The 13,071-nt window shown below is 49.7% G+C and overlaps 1 protein-coding gene across 3 annotated transcripts in view; it reads left to right on the forward strand.

The window, feature by feature from the left end:
- The window catches only part of LOC138278707 (CD5 antigen-like), a 450,781-nt gene that overhangs the window by 65,076 nt on the left and 372,634 nt on the right, over window positions 1–13,071 (forward strand). For 2 of the 3 annotated variants that reach the window (XM_069219285.1, XM_069219288.1), the window contains exon 3: window positions 840–1,163. In XM_069219285.1, the coding sequence (XP_069075386.1) occupies window positions 840–1,163 (324 nt within the window). The remainder of the gene's footprint in view (window positions 1–839; window positions 1,164–13,071) is intronic. The other variant, XM_069219287.1, reaches the window with a different exon arrangement.

Here is a 13,071-nt window from a genome sequence, read left to right on the forward strand (position 1 = left end):
TTGGAAATCCACAGTTGTTGCATTGCTGGTTTGTGTCTTTCCTGCATTATTCCTCTAACACGACTCTTTTGTCCTTAGGGGAACTTTAGTGCACTTTGCACTCACTTTTCAGGGTCTTGGGAAGGGTTATTTTTCTAACTCTCACTATTTTCTAATAGTCTCAGCGACCCTCTACAAGGTCACATAGGTTTGGGGTCCATTCGTGGTTCGCATTCCACTTTTGGAGTATATGGTTTGTGTTGCCCCTATCCCTATGTTTCCCCATTGCATCCTATTGTAACTATACATTGTTTGCACTGTTTTCTAAGACTATACTGCATATTTTTGCTATTGTGTATATATATCTTGTGTATATTTCCTATCCTCTCACTGAGGGTACACTCTAAGATACTTTGGCATATTGTCATAAAAATAAAGTACCTTTATTTTTAGTATAACTGTGTATTGTGTTTTCTTATGATATTGTGCATATGACACTAAGTGGTACTGTAGTAGCTTCACACGTCTCCTAGTTCAGCCTAAGCTGCTCTGCTAAGCTACCATTATCTATCAGCCTAAGCTGCTAGACACCCTATACACTAATAAGGGATAACTGGGCCTGGTGCAAGGTGCAAGTACCCCTTGGTACTCACTACAAGCCAGTCCAGCCTCCTACAGATGGGAGCTGACCTCTGACCTCAGAAGAAATCAAAGTCTGCGTAAGAGTGATTAACACTGCTTTCTTTTCCTGTCTCTGTCGCTGTGTTCCTCTATTCTTGGCAGCCAGTGGAACAATATTAATGAAAACAGGGAATAAATAACATTAATGTGTAACTATAAATATATATTCTGTTTCTTAGCAGCCTACATCGATAGTGTTCGACTGACAGGCTCCAGAGCCCCCTGTGCTGGGCTTTTACAGGTGATGGTGATTGGCCCATGGGAAAGAGTCTGTGACAGCCAATGGGACCTGCAGGACGCTGCTGTGGTGTGTAAGGAGCTGGGATGTGGAGTTCCCTATTCAGTCCCTCCAGCCTCAGCCTTCGGGGAAGCAATTATTGACGCAGTTGCGATTTCTGATGTCCAGTGCAGAGGAGATGAAGACAGCCTGCGGCAGTGTCCACACAGCACCAGGATACCGCGCTTTTGTTATGACGGGAGGTTTGCAGCCGTGAACTGCACAGGTAAGGACCAAACCTCCTCCTTTTACAGCACTTCTTCACTCTCAATCGAGTGTGATTAAACCTCCTCTACAGCACTTCTTCCCTTTCATCAAGAGCAATCACACTTTCTCCTACTGCACTTCTCTCTCCATCCAGTGTGATTACACCACTTCCTTCAGCACTTCTTCCCTTTACCTCCAGTGTGATTACACCGCTTTCTACAGCACTTCTTCCCTTTACCTCCAGTGTGATTACACCTCCTCCCACCGCACTTCTTCTCTTTCCATCCAGTGTGATTACACCTCCTCCCACCGCACTTCTTCCCTTTCCATCCAGTGTGATTACACCTCCTCCTACAGTACTTCTTCTCTTTACATCCAGTGTGATTACACCGCTTTCTACAGCACTTCTTCCCTTTACCTCCACTGTGATTACACCTCCTCCCACCGCACTTCTTCACTTTCCATCCAGTGTGATTATACTTCCTTCTACAGCACTTCTTGTCTTTCAATCCTGTATGATTACATCTCATCCTACAGCACTTTTTCACTCTCAATCCAGTGTTGTTAGACCTGACAGCCTTAGAGTGATCATTCCCCAAAGTTTTGCCTGCCTCCCTTCACTTTTCTGACACTGTTTTTGCTGGCTTTAGGACTCTGCACACTTTACCACTGCTAACCAGTGCTAAAGAGCATATGCTCTCTCCCTTAAATATGGTAACATTTGTTCATTCCCAAACGGCATATCTGATTTTCTTATAAGTCCCTAGTAAAGTGCACTACATGTGCCAAGGGCCTGTAAATTAAATGCTACTAGTGGGCCTGCAGCACTGGTTGTGCCACCCACATAAGTTGCCCCCTAACCATGTCTCAGGCCTGCCATTGCAGGGCCTATGTGTCCAGTTTCACTGCCACTTCGACTTGGCAATTAAAAGTCCTTGCCAAGCCTTTTCTGCACATAAGTCACCACTAAGGTAGGCCCTAGGTAACCCATAGGGCAGGGTGCTATGTAGATAAAAGTCAGGACATGAACATATGTGTTTTATATGTCCTGGTAGTGAAAAACTCCTAAATTCGTTTCCACTACTGTGAAGCCTGCTCCTTTCATAGGCTAGCATTAGGACTGCCCTCAGATACTTTTTGAGTGGTAGATTCTGATCTGAAAGGGGTAACCAGGTTATATTTAGTATGGCCAGAATGAAAATAGAAACTCCTGCTTACTGGCGGTAGGAAGCTGGCCTGATGTGTGGTGGGTACCTATAGAACCTATCAGTGTAGTGTAGTCAGTGTCTAGAAGCCAGGCTCTCTCGAGGTAGCTGTGGATGAGCAGCCAAGGCCTATCTAGGAGACATGCAAAGCTCATGCAATAGCACTGTAGTCACACTTAGTACTTACACACATGAAAGAAACACTCAGCATTACAAAAATAAAGGTACTTCATTTTGGTGAAACAAATACCAAAAATAACATAGAGGACATACTCCCTTAGAAGGTAACTAATGCACAAAATATATACACTAGCATGCAGAAATAGGCATAAAAACAGTTAGAAAACTGTGCAATATAGTGAAAATCCCATAGAGAATAATAGGCCTAGGGGAGCACAAACCATACACTAAAAAAATGGAATGCGAAAGTCGGTCCCCCACCTAGATAAGTGGAGTGTGTAGAGGGGAGCTGGGAGTATTAGAAAAGCACAAAGGTAAGTACCACAATACCCCCCAGCGCCCAGGAACAGAGGAGTAAAACACTGTAGTTTCCCCAAACCACCCACTTAGAAGAAAAGAGGAATATTTCAAAAACCAGAAGAGGCTGCAAGACACCAACAGTAGATTCCTAGACCAGAAGACATGTGGAAGAAGGGGACCAAGTCCAAGAAGCACAGAAGAGTTCAGGAAGGGCAGGAGCCCCTACTCACCAGGCTGAGGGTGCAAGAAGAGAGTCGACGGTGAGGATGAAGAGTCACTGCTGCACCCTGGAAGATGGAGTCGAGTTCCTGAAGGATGTAAGTGCTGTCCCACGGTGCAAGAAGGATTGCAGTTGGGCTTGCGTCTTTGGATCCCACCAACAATTCCACCAACAAGCCTTGGTGCATGCAAAACTTGCAGTTGGTGGAAAGTGGTGCTGCCGGGGACCAGGAAGGCCCAGGAGGACTCTTCACAAGAGGGGGAATCAGAGGGGGCTCTCAGCAACTCAGAGAGCCCACAAAAGCAGAGGCAGCTCTCACAGAAGACCCACAGGACGGGGACACAGAAGTCGAGGAAGCGGCCCATTCAGCACTACGAAAAGGGACCCCACGCTGCAGGAGAACTACACAGGAAGCTGTGCGTCACAGGAAGGAGTGCTGGTGGCTGGAGGTTCCAGATGCCTGAAGATCCAGTGAAAGGATGCCAACAAGCCTTGCAGCTGCAAATGGCGATGAACACGGAAGTACTGTGCTGCGTGGGAAGGCAAGGACTTACCTCCACCAAACTTGGACAGCTGGACTTGAGGACCGTCGGGACCACTGCAGTCTACCCAACGTGTTGCAGGATCCACGCAGCTCATCAGTGTAGGAAGCTGTCCTGGCTTATAGTGGGTACCAAGTGGTACCTACAACTTGTGCCAGGTCCAGTTATCCCCTATTAGTAGAATAGAGGTGTTTCTAGCAGCTTAGGCTGATAGAGGTAGCTATGGCAAAGCAGCTTAGGCTGAACTAGGAGACATGCAAAGCTCTTACTATACCACTTATATCATATAGCACAATATAATAAGAAAACACAGTACTCAGAGTTAATAAAAATAAAGGTACTTTATTTTAGTGACAAAATGCCAAAAGTATCTCAGAGGATACCCTCACTTAGGAGGTAAGTAATATACACAAATTATATGCACACAAACCAAAATCAGGTAAGTAACAGTAAGAAAAGTAGTGCAAACAATGTAGAATCACAATAGGATGCAATAGGTAGAACTAGGCCTAGGGGCAACACAAACCATATACTCCAAAAGTGGAATGCGAATCACAAATGGACCCCAGGCCTAGTGTAGGTTGTAGAGGGTCACTGGGACTGTAAGAAAACAGTAAGGGTGTCCAAGATACCCCACCCCAAGACCCTGGAAAGTAGGAGTAAAGTTACCCTACTACCACAGAAACACAGAATAGTCGTGATAGGGGATTCTGCAAGAACCAGCAAAACATTGAAGACGGATTCCTGGACCTGAGGACCTGTAAAAGAAGGGAACCAAGTCCAACAGTCATGCAAGTGTCCAGGGGGGCAGGAGCCCACTAAACCCCGGATGAAGGGAGCAAAAGGGCTGCTTCTGGGTGGAAGAAGCCGAAGATTCTGCAACAACGAAAGATGCCAGGAACTTCCCCTTTGGAGAGAAGTTGTACAACGATGTGCTGGAGGTTGCAAAAGTGTTTCCAGGCAGAAATACCGCAAACAAGACTTGCTAGCTGCAAGAGTCGCGGTTGAAAATTTTGGGTGCTGCTGGGGCCCAGAAAAGACCAGGATGTCGCCACTTGGAGGAGGACACAGAGGGGGCGCTCAGCAACTCAGAGAACCCCGCAGAAGTACCAGAGCAGGCACTTAGAAGATCTGAGGACAGCGGTCAACTCACAGCTAAAAAGGAGGGTCCCACGACGTCGGAGTCCAACTCAGCGGGTTGAGCACTGCAGGACGGAGTGCTGGGGACCCAGGCTAGGCTGTGCACAAAGGAACCCTTGGAAAAGTGCACAGAAGCCGGAGCAGCTGCAAATCAGGCAGTACACAGGTTTGTTGTCTGGCGGGGGAGGCAAGGACTTACCTCCACCAAACTTGGACTGAAGGGCCACTGGACTGTGGAAGACACTTGGACCCAGCTGCTGTGTTCCAGGGACCATGCTCGTCAAGATGAGAGGGGACCCAGAGGACTGGTGATGCAGAAGTTTGGTGCCTGCGTTAGCAGGGGGAAGACTCCGTCAACCCACGGGAGATTTCTTCGGGATTTCCAGTGCAGGGTGAAGGTAGACAGCCCTCAGACCATGCACCACCAGGAAGCAGTCGACAAAGCCGGCAGGATTAGGCACTGCAATGTTGCTGGTAGTCGTCTTGCTACGTTGTTGCGTCCTGGAGCAGTCAGCGGTCGATCCTTGGCAGAAGTCGAAGAGGGAAGTGCAGAGGAACTCTGGTGAGCTCTTGCATTCATTTTCTGAAGAATACCCCAGAGGAGAGATCCTAAATAGCCAGAAAAGGAGGTTTGGCTACCAAGAAAGGAGGTTTGGCTACCAAGTGAGGTAAGAACCTATCAGAGGGTGTCTCTGACGTCACCTGCTGGCACTGGCCACTCAGAGAAGTCCAGTGTGCCCCCAACACCTCTGAATCCAAGATGGCAGAGGTCTGGGACACACTGGAGGAGCTCTGGGCACGTGCCCTGGGAGGTACTGGTCAGGGGAGTGGTCAGTTCCCTTTCCTTTGTCCAGTTTCGCACCAGAGCAGGGCTGGGGATCCCTGAACCGGTGTAGACTGGCTTATGTAGAGATGGGCACCATCTGTGCCCATCAAAGCATTTCCAGAGGCTGGGAGAGACTACTCCTCCCTGCCCTTCACACCTATTTCCAAAGGGAGAGGGTGTAACACCCTCTCTCAGAGGAAATCCTTTGTGGAGAATAGATCAGGGAACGGGTCACTCTCTTCTTCTTGTCCCTCATCTGTTGCCATGAGCAGGGTGAGATCAGCCCTGTCATAGTAGGGTTTTAGGCGGTTGACATGAATCACCCTAAGGGGACTCCTGGCAGTGCCCAGGTCTACCAAATAGGTAACCTCACCCTTCTTTTCAACAATGAGATGGGGTCCACTCCATTTGTCTTGGAGTGCTCTTAGGGCCACAGGCTCCAAGACCCACACCTTCTGTCCTGGGTGGTATTGAGTCAGGACAGCCTTCTGGTCATGCCATTGCTTTTGCAGCTCCTGGCTGGCCTAAAGGTTTTTACTGGCCTTTTTCATATACTCAGCCATTCTGGATCTTAGGCCAAGAACATAATCCAGTATGTCCTGTTTAGGAGCTTTTAAAGGTTGTTCCCAACCCTCCTTAACAAGAGCAAGTGGACCTCTTACAGGCTGCCCAAAGAGGAGTTCAAAGGGCCTGAAGCCCACTCCTTTTTGGGGTACCTCCCCGTAAGCAAAAAGTAGGCAAGGTAACAGGACATCCCATCTCCTTCTGAGTTGTTCAGGGAGTCACATTATCATACCTTTGAGGGGTTTTATTAAACCTCTCAACCAGACCATTTGTTTGTGTATGGTAAGGGGTGGTGAACTTGTAGGTAACACCACACTCCTTCCACATTGCTTTTAGATATGCAGACATGAAGTTGCTACCTCTGTCTGACACCACCTCTTTCGGAAAACCCACCCTGGAAACGATTCCTAGGAGGGCCTTTGCCACTGCAGGAGCTGTAGTGCTCCTTAAATGTATGGCTTCAGGGTATCTTGTGGCATGGTCCACTACCACCAAGATAAATCTATTGCCTGAAGCAGTTGGGGGGTCAAGGGGGCCAACTATGTCAACCCCTACCCTTTCAAAGGGCACCTCCGTCGACCCACTGGAGATTTCTTCGGAGCTTCTAGTGCAGAGAGGAGGCAGACTACCCCCACAGCATGCACCACCAGGAAAACAGTCGAGAAGGCAGCAGGATCAGCGTTACAGAGTTGCAGTAGTCGTCTTTGCTACTTTGTTGCAGTTTTGCAGGCTTCCAGCGCGGTCAGCAGTCGATTCCTTGGCAGAAGGTGAAGAGAGATGCAGAGGAACTCTGATGAGCTCTTGCATTCGTTATCTAACGAATCCCAAGAGACAGAGACCCTAAATAGCCAGAAAAGAGGGTTTGGCTACCTAGGAGAGAGGATAGGCTAGCAACACCTGAAGGAGCCTATCAGAAGGAGTCTCTGACGTCACCTGGTGGCACTGGCCACTCAGAGCAGTCCAGTGTGCCAGCAGCACCTCTGTTTCCAAGATGGCAGAGGTCTGGAGCACACTGGAGGAGCTCTGGACACCTCTCAGGGGAGGTGCAGGTCAGGGGAGTGGTCACTCCCCTTTCCTTTGTCCAGTTTCACGCCAGAGCAGGGCTAAGGGGTCCCTGAACCGGTTTAGACTGGCTTATGCAGAAATGGGCACCAAATGTGCCCATGAAAGCATTTCCAGAGGCTGGGGGAGGCTACTCCTCCCCTGCCTTCACACCATTTTCCAAAGGGAGAGGGTGTGACACCCTCTCTCAGAGGAAGTCCTTTGTTCTGCCATCCTGGGACAAGTCTGGCTGGACCCCAGGAGGGCAGAAACCTGTCTGAGAGGTTGGCAGCAGCAGCAGCTGCAGTGAAACCCCTGAAAAGGCAGTTTGGCAGTACCCAGGTCTGAGCTACAGACCCGTGGGATCATGGGATTGTACCCACAATGCCAGGATGGCATAGAGGGGGCAATTCCATGATCTTAGACATGTTACATGGCCATATTCGGAGTTACCGTTGTGAAGCTACACATAGGTAGTGACCTATGTGTAGTGCACGCGTGTAATGGTGTCCCCGCACTCACAAAGTCCGGGGAATTTGCCCTGAACGATGTGGGAGCACTCTGGCTAGTGCCAGGGTGCCCACACACTAAGTAACTTAGCACCCAACCTTTACTAGGTAAAGGTTAGACATATAGGTGACTTATAAGTTACATAAGTGCAGTGAAAATGGCTGTGAAATAATGTGTGCATTATTTCACTCAGGCTGCAGTGGCATGCCTGTGTAAGAATTGTCAGAGCTCCTTATGGGTGGCAAAAGAAATGCTGCAGCCCATAGGGATCTCCTGGAACCCCAATACCCTGGGTACCTCAGTACCATATACTAGGGAATTATAAGGGTGTTCCAGTATGCCAATGTGAATTGCTAAAATTGGTCACTAGCCTGTTAGTGACAATTTAGAAAGAAATGAGAGAGCATAACCACTGAGGTTCTGGATAGCAGAGCCTCAGTGAGACAGTTAGTCATATACACAGGTAACACAGTCAGGCAAACGTATGAGCACTGGGGCCCTGGCTGGCAGGGTCCCAGTGACACATACAACTAAAACAACATATATACAGTGAAAAATGGGGGTAACATGCCAGGCAAGATGGTACTTTCCTACAACACTCAGCTCTTCCCTGGCAGGCCCTCCTGCACCCAGAAGCTCAGCAGTGTCTGTTGCTAGCTCCTCTGGTGTAGGTTCTGCACAGGGAGAGGATTTCTCTTCCTTAAAAGGGTAATTATCTGTAGAGGGAGGGATAGTGGGTAGGGATTTACCCTTACTACCCCTGGCTTTTGGGAGCACTTGGTCCATTGTTCCAGTATCCAAGTTTCCCTGTCCTTTTTGCTTCTTGACCTGAGCCCTTGTCAAAGCAAAAATATGCCCAGGATTGCCCAGCATTGCTGCATGAGCCTCCAACTCCACTTCTGCCCACTTACCCATATTAAGGGGACAAGCAACCAAGATGGAAAAGTCAGTGCCACCATCAGAGACTGAAACAGTCTCTGTGGTCTCCCTAACAAGACTAACCCCAACTACACTGCAAATAGTGACCCCAGCTACACCCTTGGATTGGCTATAAGTAGTAGATTTCCCACCACCACTGATATTACTAGGGGCACTAGAATTTGCAGCAGGCGTTGTGGTGGTGGGAGGTTTGGTGTTTTTCTTTGGACAAGTGGAATCACTTGCCCAATGGCATTTGACTTTACACAAATTACACCAAGGCTTTTTCTGATTGTTAGAAGAGGATTTGGACCCACCACCCCCAGAGGATATTTGTGGGCCTGATGAAGACTCAGAACGCTAACTTGTGTCCCCACCCTTCTCAGAAGACTTACCTTCCTTCTTCTTGCCATCCTTGTCACCCCCTGTATGAACTTTTCTGTTCACTCTTGTTCTGACCCATTTGTCTGCCTTCTTTCCCATTTCTTGGGGAGAGGTCAGATCAGAGTCCACTAGGTATTGGTGCAACAAGTCAGACACACTATTGTTAAGAATATGCTCTCTCAGAATAAGATTGTACAGGCTTTCATAGTCAGAAACTTTACTGCCATGCAACCACCCTTCCAAGGCCTTCACTGGACAGTCCACAAACTCTGTCCAGTCTTGAGAAGACTCTTTTCTGGTGTCTCTGCGTGGTTAAGGCACAAACAAGGGAGTCGGCTGAGGAGGACGACTCGGCGAGGCGACGACTCAGGTAATTGGGGCGGGGTTTTAGTTTTTGGGGCGGGGTGGGGGGGTTGGGGTATTTTCTGCTTTGGGGCCAGGGGGTCGGGGGCAGGGGGTCGGGGTTTAAGGTTTAGGTTCGGGGTGGTGGATCAGGGTATTTTCTGGTTTGGGGCAGGGGTGGGGTGGAGGTTGGGGTATTTTCTGGTTTGGGGGCTGGGATGGGGGGTCGGGGTTTAAGGTTTAGGGCCGGGGGGGGTTGGGGTATTTTCTGGTTTGGACCCGGGGGGCGGGGTGGGGGCTCAGGGTTTTACGGTTTAGGGCCGGGGGGTCGGCGTATTTTCTGGTTTGAGGGAGGATGGGGGGTCAGGGTTTAAGGTTTAGGGCTGGCGGTGGGGGGTCGGGGTATTTTCCGGTTTGGGGGTGGGGTGGGGGGTCGGGGTTTAAGGTTTAGGGCCGGGGTGGGGGGTCGGGGTTTTAGGTTTAGGGCCAGGGATGAGGGGTCGGGGGTCGGGGTATTTTCTGGTGTGGGGTTGGGGGGTTGGGGTTTAAGGTTTAGGGCCGGGGGTGGGGGGTCGGGGTATTTTCTGGTTTGGGGGTGGGGGGTTGGGGTTTTAGGTTTAGGGCGGGGGTTGTGGTATTTTCTGGTTTGGAGGTGGGGGGTCGGGGTTTAAGGTTTAGGGCCGGGGGTGAGGGGTCGGGTGTTGGGGGGGGGTCGGGGTTTAAGGTTTTGGGCCGGGGTGTGGGGTTGAGGTTTTTTCTCGTTTGGGGGCGGGGGGTCGGGGTTTAAGGTTTAGGGCCGGGGGTGTGGGGTCGGGGTATTTTCTGGTTTGGGGGCGGGGGTGTGGGGTCAGGGTTTAACGTTTAGGGCCGGGGTGGGGGGTCGGGGTATTTTCTGGTTTGGGGGTGGGGGTGGGGGGTTGAGGTTTAAGGTTTAGGGCGGGGGTGGGGGGTCGGGGTATTTTCTGGTTTGGGGGGCGGGGTGGGGGGGTCAGTGTTTTAGGTTTAGGGCCGGACTGGGGGGTCGGGGTATTTTCTGGTTTAGGGCCGGGGGTGGGGGGGTGGGGTTGGGGATTTAGGGTTGGGTTGGGGGGTCGGGTAATTTTAGGGGCAGGGTGGGGAGTTGGGGTTGTTTTAGGTTTTGGGCCGGACTGGGGGGTCGGGGTATTTTCTGGTTTAGGGCCGGGGGCGGGTGTGGGGTTGGGGTTTTAGGTTTTAGGGGTGGGTTGGGGGGTCGTGTTATTTTAGGGGCAGGGTGGGGAGTTGGGGGAGTTTAGGTTTAGGGGCAGGGTGGGGGGCTCGTAGTAGTTTTAGGGGTGGGAGTTGGGGTTGTTTTAGGTTTTAGGGGTAGGGTGGGGGCCAGTTTTTGGGGCGGGTGGAGGTTTGGGTTTTTAGGTTTTAGGGGTGGGTTGGGGGTCGGGTCATTTTAGGGGTGGGGGGTTGGGGGAGTTAAGGTTTAGGGGCAGGGTGGGAGGCTCGGAGTAGTTTTAGTGGTGGGGGTACTTTAGGTTTCAGGGATAGGGTGGGGGTTGGGGTTGTTTTAGGTTTTGGGGGTAGGGTGGGTGTCAGTTTTAGGGGCGGGGTAGTTTTAGGGGCAAGGGTGGGGGTGGTTTTAGAGGGGAGGGGGGTCACAGTAATTTTTAGGGGTGGGGGTGGGGGGCCAGGGGGGGACGCATGCAGGAACAATGGATGCCTGTCACTAATGCCTTTACTAGGAATGCTTTTACAACGGAAAATCGTTGTTAAGGCATTCGTGGTAAAGGCATTAGTGGTATCAACTAGGTCGTAGTTCCGACCTCGTTGTTCAGGCACTCGTTGATCCGGCAGGCGTCGTTCCGACATACATCCGGGCCAGACTGGTTCTGGTCATCTACAATGAGCATGTTAAAGAGAAACTCTTTTGTAGGATTCTTACCTATACTCAAACCTTTATCCAGGCAGAGACACCTCAAACTTTTGTAGTTTAAACTCTCATATGTTGCATTAACAGTTTTGGGAGTGGGCTCTACTGAAGACATGATAGTAAAGGTTTAAGGATGGTGAGAGAAAAAGTTTTAGAACTTTAGAAAGCACAGAGAAAAAACTTTTTCGAACTTTTGGAAAACTTTTAGAAGTTTTCAGAACTTTTCACAAACTTAGTAAAACGTTTTAGAGCAGAAAAGTAAACTGTTTTGGTTCAATGTACATATACTGAACTATTTTGTATATGATTTTCTTATAAAAAGCACCAAATGACAAAGTGGTAAAGCAGTTACAAGTACTTATCCCACCGCTGCACCACCAATGTAGGAGGCTGGCCTGGCTTACAGTGGGTACATTGTGGTACTCACTCCTTGTGCCAGGTCCAGTTATCCCTTATTAGTAGAATAGAGGAGTTTTTAGCAGCTTAGGCTGAAGAGGTAGCTATGGCAAAGCAGCTTAGGCTGAACTAGGAGACATGCAAAGCTCCTACCATACCACTTATATCATATAGCATAATATCATAAAAAAACACAATACTCAGAGTTACTAAAAATAAAGGTACTTTATTTTAGTGACAATATGCCAAAAGTATCTCAGAAGATACCCTCAATTAGGAGGTAAGTAATATACACAAAATATATGCACAAAAAACAAAATCAGGTAAGTAACAGTTAGAAAAGTAGTGCTGCAAACAACGTAGAATCATAATAGAATGCAATAGGTAGAAATAGGCCTAGGGGCAACACAAACCATATACTCCAAAAGTGGAATGCAAACCACGAATGGATCCCAGGCCTAGAGTAGGTTGTAGAGGGTCGCTGCAACTGTAAGAAAACAGTAAGGGTGTCCAAGATAACCCACCACAAGACCCTGAAAAGTAGGAGTAAAGTTACCCTACTACTACAGAAAGACAGAATAGTCGTGATAAGGGATTCTGCGAGAACCACAAGCACCAGCAAAACACTGAAGACGGATTCCTAGACATGAGGACCTGTAAAGGAAGAGGACCAAGTCCAAGATTCACGAAAGTGTCCAGGGTGGGCAGGAGCCCACTAAACCCCGGATGAAGGTGCAAAAGGGCTGCCCCTGGGTGGAAGAAGCAAAAGATTCTGCAACAACGGAAGATTCCAGGAACTTTCCCTTTGGAGAGAAGATGTCCCACGACATGCTGGAGGTTGCAGAAGTTTTTCCAGGCAGAAATACTGCAAACAAACCTTGCTAGCTGCAAGAGTTGCAGTTGAGGATTTTGGGTGCTGCTGGGACCCAGGAAGGACCAGGATGTCGCCCCTTGGAGGGTGAGACAGAGGGGGTGCTCAGCAACTCAGAGAGCCCCCGCAGAAGCAGGCAGCACCTGCAGAAGTACCAGAGCGGGCACTTAGAATATATGAGGACAGCAGTCAACTCAGAGCCACAAAGGAGGGTCCCCCGACGTCGGAGTCCAACTCAGCGGGTTGAGCACTGCAGGACGGAGTGCTGGGGACCCAGGCTAGGCTGTGCACAAAGGAATCCTTGGAAAAGTGCAAAGAAGCCGGAGCAACTGCAAATCACGCAGTACACAGGTTTGTCGTCTGGCGTGGGGAGGCAACGACTTACCGCCACCAAACTTGGACTGAAGGGAAACACTTGGACCCAGCTCCTGTGTTCCAGGGACCACGCTCGTCGGGATGAGAGGGGACCCAGAGGACTGGTGATGCAGAAGTTTGGTGCCTGCGTTAGCAGGGGGAAGACTCCGTCAACTCATGGGAGATATCTTCAGGATTTCCAGTGCAGGGTGAAGGCAGAAAGCCCTCAGAGCA

This window comes from Pleurodeles waltl, unplaced genomic scaffold, assembly GCF_031143425.1.
Source record: "Pleurodeles waltl isolate 20211129_DDA unplaced genomic scaffold, aPleWal1.hap1.20221129 scaffold_54, whole genome shotgun sequence".
Lineage (NCBI taxonomy): Eukaryota > Metazoa > Chordata > Amphibia > Caudata > Salamandridae > Pleurodeles > Pleurodeles waltl.